Source organism: Cariama cristata, unplaced genomic scaffold (assembly GCF_000690535.1).
Source record: "Cariama cristata isolate BGI_N322 unplaced genomic scaffold, ASM69053v1 scaffold5439, whole genome shotgun sequence".
NCBI lineage: Eukaryota > Metazoa > Chordata > Aves > Cariamiformes > Cariamidae > Cariama > Cariama cristata.
In genome coordinates this window covers 3036-21659 of record NW_009635109.1, presented here as the reverse complement: position 1 = coordinate 21659, position 18624 = coordinate 3036, and the positions used below count along the sequence as shown (strand labels likewise).

Sequence of the window (18624 nt, the reverse complement as noted above, 5' to 3'; positions counted from 1 at the left end):
CTTTCCCTCCACTACTTCTTCATCTCCTGTGTGAGGCTGCCTTTTGGAAAGCTTGCAGTTTTTCAGTTCTATGCGTTCTACATGCTTGCTTTTGAATAGAAAGACTAAGAATTGCATACATTTTGATACATATATACAAGACTTCAGGAACTAATTCAGATGAATGAAATTAAGGCCTGTTTTCATTCTGATTCATTGTCTATATGAAGGTGTAGTGAATTAGTGGGTTAGATGGTCTTTGTATCTTCAGTTAATTTGCAGGAACTTTCCTGACATTTCCCTGTGTTAAAAGGAGCTGTGAGAAGGCAACGGGCACTGGGGAAGAGGGAGGATATCAGCACAATCGCTGCCATGTGACACTATCTCTCTATCTAATCAAAATACCATGTAACGTTCAGCTGACTTCTTGTTTCCTCCCTTCCTTGTGAGCAGTATCAACTGTTGTAAGTTACTGCAAGTACAGAAATGATAAAAAAATTACTCTTAGCTGTGAAGAGTACTTAATTCAGGGTCGACATGAGAGAGTGTTATGTATGCTTAGAGATGCTGAAAAACGCAGTAGGCAAGGTAAAATTAAATGGAATAAATATAAACTCTTGCTCTTTTTTTTAATACTCTCTCCCTGTGTTATGTAATCTGTGTGGAAGTGGAGTCAACATTAACTTTTGTTTTTAAACATCTTTATAAAGGCTCAAACAAGAAGTGGTCTGCTAATAATGCTCTATGTATGGATGAATACTTATTAAACAGAAATAGTATATGAAGACTATGGGAAACATTCACCTATGTAGTTTTTAAGAGAGGACAAAGTCTGTGAAGCAAAGGTTTATTTCAGTGCTGGGTGCACAGGAGATCACCTCTCTGATTCACCTGCATGCACACTGGTTGGTCTCACTTCCACATATTTATTTAGGACAGTCATTCTTATTCATGCCATTTCTCGGAAGTCTTATACATGTTCAAATTATTTCCACCAAGTTATTTACATCTATACCCTCCCACTTGCATCTGCGCACTGTTCTCTAGGGGTCATCTTTGAGGGTCGTGGGATGAAGGCTCAAAGTCTTCCTCTCAGTTGAACTCCTTATTCTGGCGCCTGCTCTCTATTGTTTCAGTTATATTGCAAACCCAAGTTGACAGTTAATCCTCTCTTTCTTCCATAGAAGGGCAGGAAGGTGACAGCCAGGTAGAGGCTAATCATGGCTAAGATAAGCCGTGTCAGCCAAAGCAACTTAACCCTGTACCCGAATACACATTACCCTGTCTCCGTCCCCATACTTGGGTACCTGGAAACTTACATTCTTTCCGACCGCCTATCTGCTATGGCTTAAGCAAAACCACAATACCACTTCTCACAGAGACCATGGGTTTTCTGGAGCAGGAGTGTGTGTTTTTGTGGCTTGCTCTGGATATTCAGAGTTCTGTTAAATAAATGTTGAGTTTACTGGCAGGAGAAAAAATAATCTAATAATTCTTTATGAACTATTAATCTCAGTTTAGGCATTAGTTACATTGCTGTTTTAAGGAACTATCCATATTAAGCCTCTCTTTCTAGTCATTAAGTGCATCAAAAGTTTTCTAACCATATGTAAGAATAATAAAGAAAAAACCCTGCAGTAAATAAGGAGTCATTCACACCTTACATTGACAACTGACAGAATAAACTCAAGAGCTTGGTAACAATCATGAGGTAAGACAAGGTATTTACTTAGTGCATGGACTGCCCTTTGTGAGCTGCAGCCTTTGGCAAGTACAGAATGACAAAACAGTTTAGGTTGGAAGGCAAACCTCCTGTTCAACGCAGGGCTGACTTCAGCACTACAGCATGTTCCTCAGGACCTTGTCCAGTCAATTGCGAGTATATCCAAGGATAGAGTTACCGAGTTCCCACAACCTCTCTAGGCTACATGGTCTGGGATTTATCCACTACCACTGTGATTTTCATGTGCCCCCTGCCCGTTAATCCAGTTGGAATTTACTTTGCAATGGCTTGCTGGTTTGCCTCTTGTTTTTTCTGTTTGCATCTCTGAGAATGGTCATCCAGGCTAAATGAAACCACCTCTCTCAGCATCCTCGCTTATATGTTGTAGGTCTCGGCACCCAGCCATCATAGTAGTCATCCATTGGACTTGATCTCTTTTTATTTTAGTCCAGGGGCCATAAACTGGGTATACAGTCTCATGGGTACCACGTGGAGCACTTAGTTATTTTTTTCTCTTGACCTTGCTAGTACAACCCAGTCCATGTTTAATTTTTATTGCTGCAAGGTCTTACTGCTGACTCAGGTTCAGCTTTTTGCTTAGGATGACATTTCATGTATTCATTCAGTTTTTTATTTCTGTGGTAATAGTACTTCAGATCAATGAAGAAATCTGCTTTCAGACTCTGAGAATAGAATTTTGGGTTATTCTGATAACATTGGGATAACTGGGAATTTTGCCAGCTAGAAAAGAACCATTATGTTTAGCTGGTTGACTCTGATAGTTTGAACTTGGACCCAAATGTTGCTTTTATATGAGAGTCTTAACTTGCTGAAACTCCTGTTTCTGAGAATTCTGCAGAATTCGCGTGGTAGGCTAGCACTGTGCGTTATCCACATGCAAAATAGTTCCTGGTTTGCTATAACCAGTCCTAACTGCTAAACATGCAGGATTGCTGTCTGATTTATCTTTTCATGTCTTTGACAGTTCAGTGCAGGCAGCTGTGCTTTGTTCTCCTCTGAAATGAGGGCTACCCTCTAAGAAAAAAAGGTACATGCAGAACATTGTAGTCTTAATAAGTAGTTTATCAAACCCTGCTTTTTTTCCCCAGAAACCTAGAGAGATTTCCAAGTTACTCTTTTGCAAGCTATCAGGTATCCTGTACTGCTAAGATGTATTGTATTACTGTTTCCCTCAACTGTGGAAATCTTTTTTCAGACCTGCAGGTATCTGTTACACTGTGAAGTGTCGTTGCTGTTGGTTCTTACTGAACATACTGGAATGCCAGTGGTTTGAAAACTTGGTTTATAAAATGCAGTAGGGATTTATAAAACATGGTTTGTCATTAGTTACCTCTTTCATAGGTAGGTCAACTTCTAGGCTGTTTGGCTCTACTTCTTTTGGGTTTGTTTATCCATAAACCAAGCGTTGTTCTTTGCCCTGGCATGTGGCAATCTCTCAGAGATTAAATTCTGCAAACCCTGTTTTTGTGTATGGAATCAGATGTATGTTTTTGGAATCTTATTCAAAGCATAGCTTTTGGCTTGTTGATGAAGGTTCTTCACCATAGTCAAAATACTTGGCCTTTTTTGATGATGTTTTGTTGGGTGTTTTGGTTTGGTTTGCCTTTTTTTTTAAAAATAACTGTAGGTTGACTGAGATGATCTGGGCTTGGGAGGAGGGAATGCAAGAACTGACAGTCGCTGCATCTAGTGAATTATTTCTAGAAACGAATGTTATCTGGTAATTGGCACCAACGGTTGGCTTGTACCAGTGGAGAATGTAGGTTTAGGGCTTTTCAGGAGATTTTGGTAGGTCGTCTGACAGGAGTTTCTTCCCAAGTCCATCAGTTCCATAGTCATCATGATTTATGTGTCATAGTCTTGTTCCTCCACTAATCAGGTGACCAAAATTCCTATGATAGAAGATGTTGCTGTTTTTTCATGGTTTATTTTAAATGCTCTGGAAATTCTTTAAGCGGCCAGAGCGCAAATTTGGAACATCTAGAGCTGAGAATCTTTCACAACTTATGCTCAATAAACAGAAGGTGGTTATGGTTGGTACAGAATACAAAAGGTTGTTGAAGGATAAGACGAAAACAACGTTGTTACACGTTTTGCCTAAATTCAATAACTCTGTGAGAATGTTTCCTAGACAGTGTTAATTGAATTTGTACCATGCCAGGTAAGGTGGTTGGACACTTTTACTCTCAATGCAGCAAATATCTAATAAAATTATCTTGATATATTTTTTGCTTAATAGGTGCCATATGTTACTTAAAATGTCTTGTTTTAAAACCCATGTAAACATGGGTTTACCTAGTTCTTATGATTAATATCTGCTTACCGACAAACTCTTTAGATTAAGTCCATTATACATTCCAGTATGGCTGCCTTTTCATAGGCTGAGAGGCTCAAGACCTTAGTGCTCTCTCCTCATGTAGTTTAGAGTTATCAGGAAATTTTGGGATCTTCCTCCAGAAGCAGCTGAAATGAACTTTGACTTGCCTCTGTTTCTTTCCTGCTTCTTAAGAATACATACGAGTCTGATACTCATTTGAAATTGTTGTTCAAGACAGTTTTGTTCTACACAATCTGAATCTTTTGAACTTTCTCCACTGTTCTTATTTTTCATCTGCTCTACTCATGAGATTGGTAAGTCCTTCCAGTTGTTAATTCGCATGATTATTCCAATTGTTTTGCCTTCTGAAAATAACCTTCTTAATTGAAAGACTAATTAAAATTTGGATGCGAGCATGCATCTTGAGAGCAGGAAATGCTGTATGTGTGTTTGACACTTGAAACAAAAAAAGAATTGCTTGCAGTTGCGAATTAGTTTTGGGTAAGTGCAGATAAAAAACTTGCATGAATCTGTACATGAGTTGGGTCAGTTTCTAGTTAATTCGCATGCATGTTTCTTTACAGCAACTGTCGTTTTAAGAGCAACGAACCCATTTATTTGCAAATATAATAGCTATGCTAAGTCAGTGTTGGAGTAGTCTACCACAGAACAGCATATGCCATCTCACTTTTCTTTTGCTTGCAACTGTCATTCCGTGCTGCATGCCAGTAGTTCTCTTACTGTGGAACTTCATCTAAGGAGCCATGTCAAAATAGTAACAGCAAAATAGTTAAAAATCATCTATTACAGTTTTTCTGAAGAACCCAAATGCTCTAATCATGTAAACTCCTGAGTCCTAAGTTCCTATCCACTTTTATTTCAGGCAGTTGGTATACCTTGGGAGCTCTGCAGGAAAAAAATACTGTGCATTGGCTGGAAGTCCAAGTGTAGGGAGGGTGTGTGTGTGTATGTACCAACAGGCATCAGTGGGTGTATGTGTGTCCTCCTCACTTGAGTGCCCCCTCTGACAGCTACTGTATTGGAGCCCATCCTTTTTTCCTGTTGTTGGAGTGACATGTGCCAGAAAAACAGTTCCTTGACTCCAGTGGTACCGAACTTCAGAGATGTCTCAAGGGCACAGTGTTGAGCCTGCCTGGCTAGGGAAGACTTTGAGGCTTTTCAGGGAGGAGGTTTATGGCTGTCTTTAAGATCTGGAGTAAACTGGCAACAGAAACCATGGCAGCACTATCTCTGCTCCTTTTAGTGGACAGGTCTGTATACTGAACTGGGGAAGGTGGTTTGGGATGGATGACCTTTTGAGAGGTGACTTCACAGAAGTGGCTAACCTTGCTTGGGACAAACCACAGCTGAAATGCAGAAAAAGTGAATACTTGAATGCTTGTGGAGCAGAGGTATGAACTCGTCACACGGTGACGGTTGCTGGCAGTTGTGTTACAGACTTCCTGTCTCTTTAGAAAGAGAATTGGACTGAACTAGATAAACTTCCTGATTCGGTGGTGATGCGGGACTTTGCTTAAAAGCACAAGCTTGAAAAAGGTGTAATGGATGCTATATGGATAGGTCTGGCTTGATTACTTGTTATTGATCTGGTTCTAATGTTTGGGTTTTTATTTGATTGAGGCTTTGGCCTGACTGTGACAGCACGCAAGGCTACATAAATACTGGCAATATATGCTATATATACATACTGCACATTCATATATACCATATATGGTTTATATATATGTATATATATTCAGTAATTTTGTCTTAGCAGTGCTTATAGAACCAAAATGAAGTAGTTCTCAGGTTTTATTAAAAAAAAAATAAAAATTCCTGACACTGATGAACTTATTGGTATTAACATCTCTTCCCCACAAAAAAAGCAGTTGGGCAGATCAGTATACAGTAATGATGCAGTATGTGTTTGTTCAAGCAAAAGATTGTTCAGTCTGTCTCTTGTATCACAGGATGCTATTTGTATGTTTGTAAACATTAACTCTGGAGTTAATTAAATTCTCTTCAGGCAGGTAAATCCTCTCCACAGCTCAATTAAAAGAACAAAGTTAAACAGCTGTTTGCCAAATATTATTTTTAGGGGACAGTGCAAAAGTAATTTTCTATTTGAAATGTGATTTCAGTTTAACTTCTGTGCTTGGCTTTCCTAAAATAAGCATCTGCAGACACTTAATGTAAAATAGTTACATTCAATAGGAATGCAAATGTAATTTGCATGAACGTTTAATGGCTCCACAACAATGATACTGCAGACATGACATAACATGTCAGATACTCCTGTTAATATCCCTGTTGTAAATCAGCATGATGTGCTCTAATGGTTGTGAAGAGGACAGTGAGACTGAGATAATGATCAGCCTGTGATCTTTTCTTTCCAGGCATGTCAACCCTTTTTACATTCAAGATCTCAAATTATTTTTTGTATCTTAAAACACCTGTAGTTAAACTTTGAGAACTTTTACCCTAGGATTTCTGAGCTTGTCTTTGGAGTGAAGATCTATTTGTTGTTTTTTTTTTTTTTTCAAATACTGAATTTTTGCTCCTTGTTAACCTGTATTTTCCATTAGGTAAGATTTCCTTAAGTCACCTTTTAGAGTGTAATTTTTTTGGTGAATTATATTTGCTCAGAAGTGAGACTGCTTAGTACTTTTTTGAAAATCCTAGGGAGCTTTGTAAGCATGGGAGATAAGGAATTCCTTTTTGTGCTGTGGCAGCAGAAAAATGAAAGCTTTTGCTGTGAATTATTTGCTCTGATTTATATATGGTAGAAATCACTACTTCCTTTTAAGGGAGTTGCATATTTTAAGGGTCTACTTTCAGTCCAGAAGTCTCAAGTAGTGTCTTCAGCATTTAGGATCCTGTGGTGTTGTCCTGATTTATTGCGAAACTGTGCAGAAATTGGACCAGAGAACATTCCATAGTATTTTTTTCCCTTAATTTTTCTAAAATTAGGTGCAAAGGGAGCAACATCTCTTCTGCTCCTTCCATGCCAGCCCAGCTGTCATGTGGTTTACCTTTGGCTTCTTCCAGTCTGGGGCAAGTCAGGGTTTAACAATGCTGCGTGTCCTCAGTCAAAGCAAGAACAGGTTGTAGTTGCAGTTCTATATCTGGTTGTGCAAGTTTGTGGCTTCTGATAATGTTATGTCTTTTCGGAGTTTTGAGACTTTTTGGAGTGCATAAGGAGTGTGGACATCAGCAAAACACCAAGACTTAGACACAGACATTGAGCAGGGAAAAAGAAGAAAAGGAGAGTAAGTTGCTCTGTAGAAAATGGGAATTGTATATTGACCATGCTTGGTTGAATATATATTTTAAATTAAAAAAAAAAAGCATGTGAACTGGAAGTCCCTGACATGGTACAAAGAGAGGAAGAGATGCTTGGTGCCTTAGAGTGTACAGTGGAAGTCACATGGACAGAGCGAGCTGTGCCATCTGCTAGATAAGCTATAGAACAGATTACTTATGATGCTCCCTCTAAAGGGAAAACAGTCAGGATTGCAGAATTAAATTGAAAGCAAGTATGTGAGATCAACTTTTCAGGTTTAGTTCATCTTACAGAATCACTTGCAGCAGAGAGCTGTTATGCTTTACTGTTCCAATTTGCCTTTATTTTGCTCTGAGGATAAAGACCTACTGCTACTCTTAAAATCCCTCAGAGGAGACTGTGGGGATTGCTTGTATATACCTGTGCTAGGAACCTCTAATGTGGATAGACAGGGAGAGAACATTGCCTGTTAGTTCTTTAATTTTCATGTTATTGCAGTGCTAATGAGCTGTGGTGAAAGCCTTTTACTTGCAAAAGAGGATTTGAATGTGCAGAGAACTGTCACACAGGTGTGCCTCCTTATGGGGCTCTTTCAGGTGTCCCTGATGCTAGAAGTTCTTGTTTTCTCTGAAGACTCTATGTAGTCTGGAATTTTAGTTTGCTTTCTTCTGAAGTAGTAACAACCTGAAAGAAAACCTTTTGCGAGAACAACCAGCCTGATATTCCTCCTGTCATGTTTTCCTTTTTATTCTTAAATATATTTTAGAACTCACTTGATTTCTCCATTTTAAATTAACTAAACTTATATATATGTATATTAAAAAATCTCATGTCTGTCTCTTTACATTTTGTTTTGCTGGTAGCTGTCTCAAATGATTGTTTAAATCCATCATCTCAGGCTGTCTTACATACATGTTATGAACTTGGGCAGGGGTAAGAAGATATTTACATGCAGAAGCCCTTCAGGGTGCTAAATGCTCAGACAGAGTGGATTCCTTATATTGCCAAGGTGAAGGAATTGCTGGTGAAAAGAATGCAAATTCAACTGAGATACCTTTCTTGGAAGTTGTTTTTCTGATGGTCTCTAGTAGCAGTTGTAGTGGTAGCAGTGTAGTCAAACTTGTTGATTAATGCTCTTGTTAGCTTTAGAAATCTCTAAGTAGCATTACAGCTGTAATGATGAACTACAGGAGAGCTTCATAACGCCGAAATGGAGTATGCTAGTTATACAGACAAAGCAAATATTTCATTTTGATCCAGTCATTTACCTGTAGAATTATAATTTCATCCTTTGAAAAAAGTGGAAAGAGGGAAAACATGGCAGTATGTTTCTACATTTTCCATGATGTTCTTTAGTCCTTTTGCTACAGTTGTTTCCCCTACATCTTTATACTATTTTTTTGTTTTGTGTGAGGTGGGGTAGAGGAAAGCTGAAAGGGGTTTGTAGAAGTACAGTTACTGCTTAGCTTTGACATCAGTTGTAATTGACTTGTGTGATTTCTGTACCTAAACACTTTGTTCTTATCTTTTAATATGATAATCTGTTCCTGGTTTGGGTTTCAAGGTAACTGTACCCTTGTGATATAGAAGCATGTGATCATTTGTGTAAATATATGCATATTTAAGGATGGCAGTATACCCTATTAATTTTACAATACATTCCAGTGCACTCTGACGTTTGTGCCTCAATTGTTTTTCTTGTATTAAACATTTCTCCTGTATTCCAAGCAGTATTATCTCTGGTGTATTTATGATATTGTGCACGTTAGCTGATCCAAAGTGGACAGGAAAAACAACTTTTTAGTGTCCGGGTCATTCCTATCGCAGATGTGTATTTAGCCCTTTTAGGACAAGAAGCTCAGAGTAGTTTTATTTCCCAAACTGCCACACTTTATGAATAAGAAACAATGTGTACTTGTGGGTCAACTCACTGGGCAAGGAAAAGCAGTAATACCAGACTGGAAGCATCCGTGGTGTGAAGGCACCATAGTTGCCTGCTGATTGAACTAGCAGAAATGCTTTTGTCTCAGTGGAATTATTTGGTTTTTTTTTTCTTTTAAATGAGGGAGGGGAAGCCTATAGTCAAGTTCCCAGAAAAAAACTACCACAAGGTATGTAAATAGTTGAGCTAACCTGGACATGTTTGAATATTTGCTGAGCTAGACAGTAGGATGAAAGAAAATCTGTTACTTTATTAATCCAGACATACTGTGGGTGTAGAGTATCTGTTGTGCTCTTGGAGGAGCTGAGTGCTACCAAAAGCATGAAGCTGGTCTGTACCGTATGTCCAGTTTTGGAAAAACATAGCTGTGGTCTGAACATGCAAGTCTGCCATATCACTTTATGATTAAAAACTAGCAATGTCAATACAAATAATATAATTTTCAGTGGCTTTATGTTTAGCGTTATGACTCTTACTACACTAGTTAAGCTGGTTAGTTTGAGATATTTCAGAGAGACTTCAGAATTAATGTGTTTTGATAGCTGTTTTTAATGTTATTCAGGAAAAGTAATTTTTATGAAAGCAGATCAAATACACTAAAAGACTACTATGTCGGCAGATTTTTTATGATTTTTGGTAGTACTGTTGCAACAGGTGGGTGGAGAATGTTTATGCAGCAAGAGATTTAGTGTCTTAGTCTTACTTTAAAAGAGTGAGGCTTTAAAAAAAAGGGCACTTTTAGACAATTACAAATGAACATTTTTTTATCTACTAAAAATTCTTAATTTAATGAAGTCCATTGCATAGTGTGGTGTTAATGCTGCATGATGTACCTGCTGAGGATGGGAAACAGTGCCTGCCAGCACAACCACAAGAGCAGTTGGAATATGTGATAGGGATACATAAGCTGAGCAAACTATCTGTCCTTCTGTTTATTATAATTAATCAACTCTTTTTCTTAATCAATTTTTTTTGTAGGAATTTGTTTACCAGAAAGCAAAATGCAAGAACTGAAAAACAAAATGATGTGGGATGGAAGTTGTTTGGAAAAGTACCTCTCACAGAAAACTCACAGAAAGATCCAAAGAAAATACAGAAGGTATTTGTTTAATTCTGTGTTAGGTTTAGTGGTGAATATAGAAGCCAGTTAAGGTCGTGATCTGTATCTATGACTGTGAAGCCTGTTTGTTTACTGAATTGCGCACAATTACTTGGACAGTATCAAAGAAGGTTCTTCAATGAAATTTTACTCACTGAAATTTTACTTCCATTATAACAGTGCCGTTCAAAAGAATGTGTTCTACATGGTCATTACATTGAGTACTCTATGAAAACACATACCACATTGGTATAAAGCATTTTATGTGAAGATTCAAAGTATATGAATGCGGATTTGTTTTTTATAATCAAGCTTAGTAGGTAATTTAAATCCTTTGAATTTCTTTATCTTGTTCTAGCTCTCACTGGTTTGTGGCCTTTGTATCATAGACCCATCTATAACATGCTCTTTGAAGAGAAGTTGTGTTCTGCTGGGCCTTGGTTTATTTGTGCTTAAATAGTAATTAAAAGTACATAAATTCAAGATAGAGTGAATGTGGTAGAGTGCTAGAAACTTGTGTTGAAATGCTAGTTTCATGCATTCATTGTTGTCTGAAGTATTTGCTATTTGGAGTTGAAATTTTCTGTGTGTGGACCTTGAAAATTTGGTTACTGACTTGAAATGTTGGAACGATACAATACAGTTCAGGATAAGTGAATGGAGTAATTTTTTTTCCTTGTACGGTATAGTTCAAAAGGGAGCGTGTATTGAAATTGTTTATTGAAGTGGTTCCCTGAACAGAGAAAAACTTAAAACTATTAGAAACACCAAAGAATGTAAGTTTCTCCCTGTCTTCATTGATGCTTAACTAGTTTTGACATTGGTTTTTATGGGTGTGTCTGTTGCTTATATTTGCTGGTAGTTAGATCCATGATTTGCCAAATTTTAGCAGCTGGTTTTGGGGGCGGGGCAGCGGGGCAAAAGTTATACAAAAATGTTCTCAGGCTTTCCTTAGTGTGTCATAAGAGAATAAAAAAACACAGTGAAAACCCCTTTTCTCCTTCTTTGCATATAATTTCTCAAGCTGTAGCATTATAACATTGTGGAAAAGATAACATTTCAGAGGACTGGTTCTGCTACAGATGAACCAAGCACATTGCTAGTAAATCAAGTAACGTGCCTTCCCAATGGGGAAAAATCTTGTGAAATCCAACTGTATGGTCGGTAGTTTGAGCTGCTCTTTCAGTGAGAAGAAAACATCCTCTTTCAATCTGTCTCACTTCATCTGGGATTTCTGGATTGTATATAGGCATTTTATGTGTTTGAAGCTATCATTGTATTTCATTCAGTTTGCACTTCCTTGTTCAAACCACTGTGGGAATAGGAAGGTTTGCATGGAGAGAGACCATGTAGTAAGAACTTCAAAACCAGCTGCCGTGTGTGAAATGAGAATGCTGGTTTGAAGGACTGTGGTACTTAATTTAGGGTAAAGTGCTCTGGAAATCCAGGTGTGTCACGTGACTGTTCTTAGCTGTAGCTAGGCTGTTAATTTAAGTGAAGTTCAAGCAGCTTTTTGAAGTTTGTCACTATGATCAACTGTTCACACTTTACCTACAGCTTGTCTTGATACAATTAACAGTTCTGAAGTGTTCACCAAAGATTTTTGATGACACAATTGAAGAGGCTTAATGGTTGCAGTACTCTGACACTTAGCAGTGTATTTTACTGTAGTCATCCGTTCTTTGATAAGTGGGTAAAAAATTTGCTGGTACTGTGAATATTTTCCCTTTAGATCCAAACTATCTTACATCATGAGTATTCAGTGTTCCTAGAACATTACAGCTTTGAATGGTTGTATTAAAATTGTTAGAAAAAAGTAGCTATTAAAGAATTTGTTGTATGGCGTCCAACCATTAGGGAGTTTCTGGCAAGACTGCAAGTCTGAAACAATTGTCTCCAATGCCTCTTGGATAACAATAACTAATCCTTCCTAATTTATTTGGTGCTTTCCTGAAGTTATTTTTGACACATAGATTTTCTAAGACATGAGTAATGCTGTAAATAACTAATCAAGCCTCAGCATCACCCAAAAGCACATCCTGATTTAGATTACCCCTCACAGGTTGCTTTGACAATGACAAAGTAGCACTTGTTTTGCAGAGTTTTTTGCCCATTTACAGGTGTGCTTTTAGCCCTTTGATTTGTGCCTGAAGAACTTGCATAGGCGCGAGTGGAGGAGGTGACAGCATATGGTTATTGGGATGGTGCCTGTTGGCCAACACCAGTTCCTTCTCCTCTCTGGAAAAAAGGCTCCTAGGCCAGAAGAATAAATGTTCTGGTTCTGTTTCTACCTTGAGGTATGGATTTTATTTCCAAGGCCAGAAGAGTAGGTGCTTGCAAGATCCTTATCTCGAGTATTGAAGAATTTGGAGGTATGCAGTGAAACATGGGAGTTGGGGAAGAAGATGTCTGTAATTGAAGGTAAATGGTTAGTGTCCTAGTAAATGATTTCAGTGTCTGTGCTTTTTCCTGTGGGGCATGAAACAAGATGCCTAAACTGTTTCTTTCATAGGTGGTTGTTAATTGACTGTGCTTTATGTGTGCTTTAGTTGAAATTGGGCTTGATTTTTTTTTAATTTATTTTTCCCCAATTTATTTGTCTTTCCACAAGTGCTGGGGCCTTCCTTAAAGCTCAGTGCAATGGGAGTTACACTTGCGTTATATGAAATCCACTATAAATGTTACATGCCCTGAGAGCCCGTTGTTTGAGAATGCAAAATTGGTGACTGTTTTTGAGCTTGAGACTCCATATCTTGATCACCAGTGTTTCATGACTTGACTACAATGCTGTCTTGTGCAAAGAGGTGTGGAAAACATTGTGGAACAGCCTTATATGAACTCATCAGTATGGGAGCTGGGTCTTCAGGGCTGTGTTGGGAGCTGCAAGGCCCTGAACAATGGTTCTTAATTGAACACTGTCAGCTCTACCTATTGAATAAAGTGTGTAGAGCACACAGTCTGAGTGGAAAATGCTACCTAGACAGAAGGGACTAATTAAAAATCTAAGTATTCTTTTGACATAGCATTGTGTGTAACTTCCTGTACCCTTCAAGAAAACCAAACTGGAGGGAGAAAAGGGAGAGTCAGTTTTTCGAACATCATAGGAAATAGCAGAGTTTTGAACCCTGCTGTCTGTTGACCTCTTGAGCTAATACAGTGATTCATAGCAGCAGTCACCTGTCACTCCATACCATGAATTTCTGATTATGTTACACAACTGGGCTTGTGCAGACTTGATGAGAAATAGTTAGACATTGATCATGTGCTGCTGGCCACAGTTAAGGGTATTGCTTCCTTCCGATAGTATGCTTTATTCCTTCCATCTTCTGTATGTGCAGGATTATCTGACTTCATTCATAGGATTCAGTACTCTGACAGATTAATTTGTAATGTTTTGTGCTGCTGACATGATGCACGAAAGAATTGTGTATTGGCATGCCCCTGTAACTAACTTTTCATCACTGTGCCCCTTGGGTATTCATCTGAATTTGTACTGAAGAGATATTCAGTGCCCTGTTAAAGGGTTTCATGCCTGCTTGCTGGTGGCAGAAAACTGACAGGCTTCTGAGGATTTGTTACTTGAGATGCCTCAAGTTTGGGAAAAGGTGGAGATGTAGTCAGTGCCGTCCTTTTGAGCTTGACCTTCTCCCTCCTGTTCCAGTTCCTGCTTCTGTTGGTGCTGGTACTTGAAACGGATTGTTTATTGAGCAAGAGTCTTTCCATTCTCTGGCTGCTCAGGCTTGATTTACTGATTCTTTTCAATGGAGAAAAACCCAAACTTACTCATACCATGGAGTCCAAGTCTTCCTGCAAATTGTCTGCTCACAGTGATGGTATTGTCTATGTGGCGAAATACTCACTAGCCCATAGATTGTAGGGGACTCAATCCACCTAACTACAGGAGCTCTTGAGCAGTGTTTCTATTGGCAAAATTTTGGTCTAAGTTAATTCTGAAAGGCAACTTTGAGCAAAGGTGATAAATTCTTTGTGATCTTTTACTTGATTATGGTTTCCCATCTTGAAAAAAGGAAAAATTAAAATTCAAGTTGCATGTAACTTTAGACCATCAAAAGTTATTTGGATTATTTAAGATACCACAAAATAGCCTGACTGTAATAGTAGCTATGGGTATCGATTTCTGTTTGTATCAGTCCTCAAGTTTCGCATACCTAGGGAAATCCACTTAATCATACTTGCTTGGTATGAAGCTCTTTGTGCACAGGAGCTAACGTGACTGAGCCACCAAGCAATTCTTTCTCAAGCTGGCTTTTTTTACTTCTGGACAGATACCAAGGAAATCTGTTGTGCCAGGTCACTAATTAGAGCCCTGTGACTATCTCATTAATTTGGCTATAGACTCCTGTAGGGAGTTCATTGGTATGTTCATGGTTCTGTCTTCTGATACCTTTATTATATGGATGAAAGATTATATTTTTTTTCCAGAGTGAGATGAACAAAGTGGACTTCAAACTTAAATAGTCTTCTGAAAGATAAGGATGATGTGCTTGTGTGCACATTTCTTATATAAGGGAACAATCTTTAAAATACATTCTTACTATACATTGTTGTCATACTCTTATCATAATAATCTCATCTGGGATTAAAAGAAATTTGCAAGAAAGAATGCAATTTTAAGATACATGCTTATGTACAGAAGAGGAAAAAAAGTGAGCTGTGAAGTGGTTAAAAATTGATCTTGGAAATACCAGTTCGTATTTCCTTCCTGCCTTCTACTTGTTAAATAAATAAATAAATGATGAAAACTCCAGACCCTGAAACTTCAGTTCCCATTCATAAATTGAATGATGTTATACCATGACTGAAGGTGGCTGTACATGTACAACTGAGCCAGACACAATATGTAAGGAAAAGTAGTTTTTTAAATTTTTTTTTCCAGTCTGAACAAAAGAATGGTCAGACAGGTTTTTAGGCACATAAACCTTTTCTCAAGTCTTGTAAAAACTCCTCTGACAGCACTCACTTGTTCAACTACTGCATATACGATATAGCATCATGCTGTTTTAACAATGTGGAAATTAAAATCACTCCAGCTAAGCTGTTGTTTGTCCTGCTTTTAATGCTGAAAATATACATTAGTATTAGTCTTCTGATGAAGAATCAATATTGGCATATGCTAACGTTGAATTGCTTTGCATGGTCACCAAGAGCTTTTGTACAGTTTTTATCCAGTTAACATTTTAAAGCTTAAAAGGGGTCAACAAGTAATCTCATCTGAGAAGCTGGAAGTGCATTTACAACGAAGGTTTGCATAGTTAATTTTTTTGTATTGGTTATCTTCAGGAATCCTGCTTGAGTAGAACTGGTTATGCCAGTTGCTTTTGTAATTGATGTGTGAAAATACACTAAAAGTCAGATGACAGTACTTCACTGAGCTTAGCCACCGAAGTTAAATTCCCTTCCCTTCCAATAGGCTGTAGAGCTGAGCTAGGCTTTGTGGCCACGGTTTCTTTCAGGAACTCTTCAAGATTGGCAAGAACAGCAGATGTAAATACCATATGTTTGCAACTTCTTTATTTTTTTTTCCTCAGTGGTTTTTTTAGTGAATATTCTTGAAAAAGAAATTCCTTTAAAAATTCAAGAAGAGGTGACATTGTTCCCAGTATATCATTTGGTTGGAGCCTCTCATGTGATCAGTCTTCACAGAACTTGTTTGCAACTGGCCAGTCAAGAGACTAATGTTTATAGATTTTTAGCTGTATACTAGAGACACATTATGGCTGTCTTCCTCAAAGGAGCAACTTAAATGAAATTACTTTTTTTTTCTATAGTGTATGTCTCTTCTTTTTTTCTGTAATAAGAAAATCCCTTTTTTAATCCGTGTGTAATTTTTTTCACTTCCAAATGTGCTGTGACCCTATGAAGACTGTTCAGTTTAACTTTAATTGTATGAATTCCAATAAGAGCTCAATGGCATGTTTTCCTTTTCTTTGCATTTCAATACCAGTAAAATTCAGCACATGTAACACTTGTGGCCTTTCAATAACAATCTTTACGCATAAATTCAGGTCTAAATGTTTTATGGAAATATTTTATGATCTCATTTGCTGACATTCCATATCAGAATATTTAGAATTTGTAATGGCAGTTCTTTATTATTAAAAACTACCTATGCTTTTTAACCTAGAGATTGTCATCGTGTTCCCAAACTTAGAAGGATTTCTGTTCTGAAAGCCGTAGTATGCTTTTGGAGGGGTGGGGGAGACTTGCCCCCCCCCCCCAGGTATAAGGATTCAAATAAATGAATGGCTGGGGAGTTGGATTCCTGCCATGAAGCGAGCAATGGTGAAAACGGTCTGGCTGTCTCAGATGCAGTGGAAAACTACAGGGTTTATGTGCAGCTGTGGATACCAAAGTCTGGCTGTGCGAGGCCCCAGGTGCAGATTGCAGGTGTGCAGTAGGTGGAGTGGCAGCAGAAGAGCTTATAGCCAGGCTTTTCAGGGCACCTTGTCCGTTCTGCCCTTACCACTACAGCAAAGTCATTTCAGTTGGATTGTTCAACCTTGATGATCACATTAATATAATATTGCGTGTATCATACAAGCTGCCAGCAGTGTGTTCCCACCCCCTCCTACCAAACTCCTCCTACCTACTGACACAACTCCCCCCACCCCAGTTGTTCCGGTGTTGTTTCTTTCAAGGAGAGAGAGAGATGGAAAGGTCTCATTCCTTTTTGGTATCTGGGATAAAATTTCTCAGCTGGGCTGTCTTCAGCTGAAGACACAACAGGCTTTCTTTTAGGAGTGATGCATTAACAGGAAATAAATCAACATGATTTACCAATTACGTTTTTCTGTAATAATTAGATCGTACGATACATGGGATCAACATTCGAGTCAATTAAAATCAATTGTATTTAAGAGGCTTACTCTGCAGCATATGATAAAGTGAAAATGATCTCTTGAAACAGCTAAATACAGTGCTTGGCTTATAGGTGATGTTTTTGGGGGGATGAATAGTTAAGCTTAGAACCGTAATCTAGGAAAAACCTTTGTACGTTGATTTGGGTCAGTTATCATTCAAGTCAAGGTTCACTTGATTTTCCTTTTTTTTTTTTTTAAAGCTATAATCCTAATTGATAATAAAGTTACTCAAAGTCTGTTTTTGGCTTGAACCTGTTAGGTGGAAGAGAGTTGCAGAGCAACAGTATCCAGCAAGAAGTACTGAAATTACTACAACCCATGCTTTAGGCAGACAGTGGTAAGAGCTCCCGTTGAGAGGAGTGTGTTTTATCCAGGGGGAGAAAAAACAAAAACAACAAAAAAACCAAACACAAAAAAAAACAACAGAGAAAAGTCCACTGACTGCTGATGTGTGGAGGTTCTCCTGCAGCTCCAAGTGCAAGAGCACTCCAGATGGAAGCTGTGGAGCATGGCTAGCTGCTGCCACGTCTTCCACTTCCCCATCCACAGCCCTCTGCTGATGGGTTGCAGTTGTCCAAAAATACTGGGCTTTTCTAAGCGTTTTTCTTAACCATGCTTTACGCTGTATTCAGATGATCCACTCAGGCCTCTTGAAGAGGAAGTGGTTGGTTCAAGCTGGCTGCTGATTCTGGCAGGGGCTAGATCTGCAGTTTTGGATAAAGCATTGTCTTCTGTTCATACTGAGTTTGTCTTTGAATAGATCACTGGATAAATAATTGTGACTAATGGCTATAGCTGTTAATGGTGGGGTGAGTGTTTGCATGTAGACTTCATTCACACTTCAAAGCATTCAAGGCTATTAGTGCATCTTTTCTGTTCTGCAGAAGAGGTCCGAGGGTGTAAATGAGTCACTTCCTCTGTTCTCCTCCTCTGGGTTCATTTCTACTTGTCAGCCTTCAAAAAGGCAGGATTTAGATCTGTCGGGTGTGCCCGAGTTCCTTTTTTTAAGAACAAAGAACAGCGCAATTGCAGTGCGGGAAGGCATAGTTACTGTAGTTAGTCCAAAACTTACCTATGCTTATTCTTGTTGCAATCTCTAGAAATGAAGGTGTAACTATAATTTTCCCACTTAAGAATTATAACCCAAAACTTGCAAGTTGCCTTAATGCACTGCTATTTCATGTTTTTCCTTCTGATCGAATTAAAAATATTTTTATTTTACTGTAATCATATGTAAAGGACATCTTATTTTTGTGAAAGAAAATAAAAATAAGTAAAGGAAGGAAACCTGTTTTGCCCCTGAAATCCTAAAATACCTTTTTTTTTTCCCCAACAAGAACTGTACTAAATAGATTATTCAGCAATTCCAGTAGGCTGTA

The 18624-nt window shown here is 38.2% G+C and overlaps 1 protein-coding gene across 1 annotated transcript in view; it reads left to right on the top strand.

Annotated features, from left to right (window-relative positions):
- LOC104167207 (TBC1 domain family member 14-like) overlaps window positions 1-10364 on the top strand; it is a gene marked incomplete at both ends in the record, with an annotated part of 17158 nt that extends 6794 nt beyond the window's left edge. Inside the window, one exon of the mRNA XM_009707395.1 lies at window positions 10244-10364. Coding sequence (XP_009705697.1) covers window positions 10244-10364 — 121 coding nt within the window. The remainder of the gene's footprint in view (window positions 1-10243) is intronic.
- Window positions 10365-18624: the final 8260 nt, after the last annotated feature.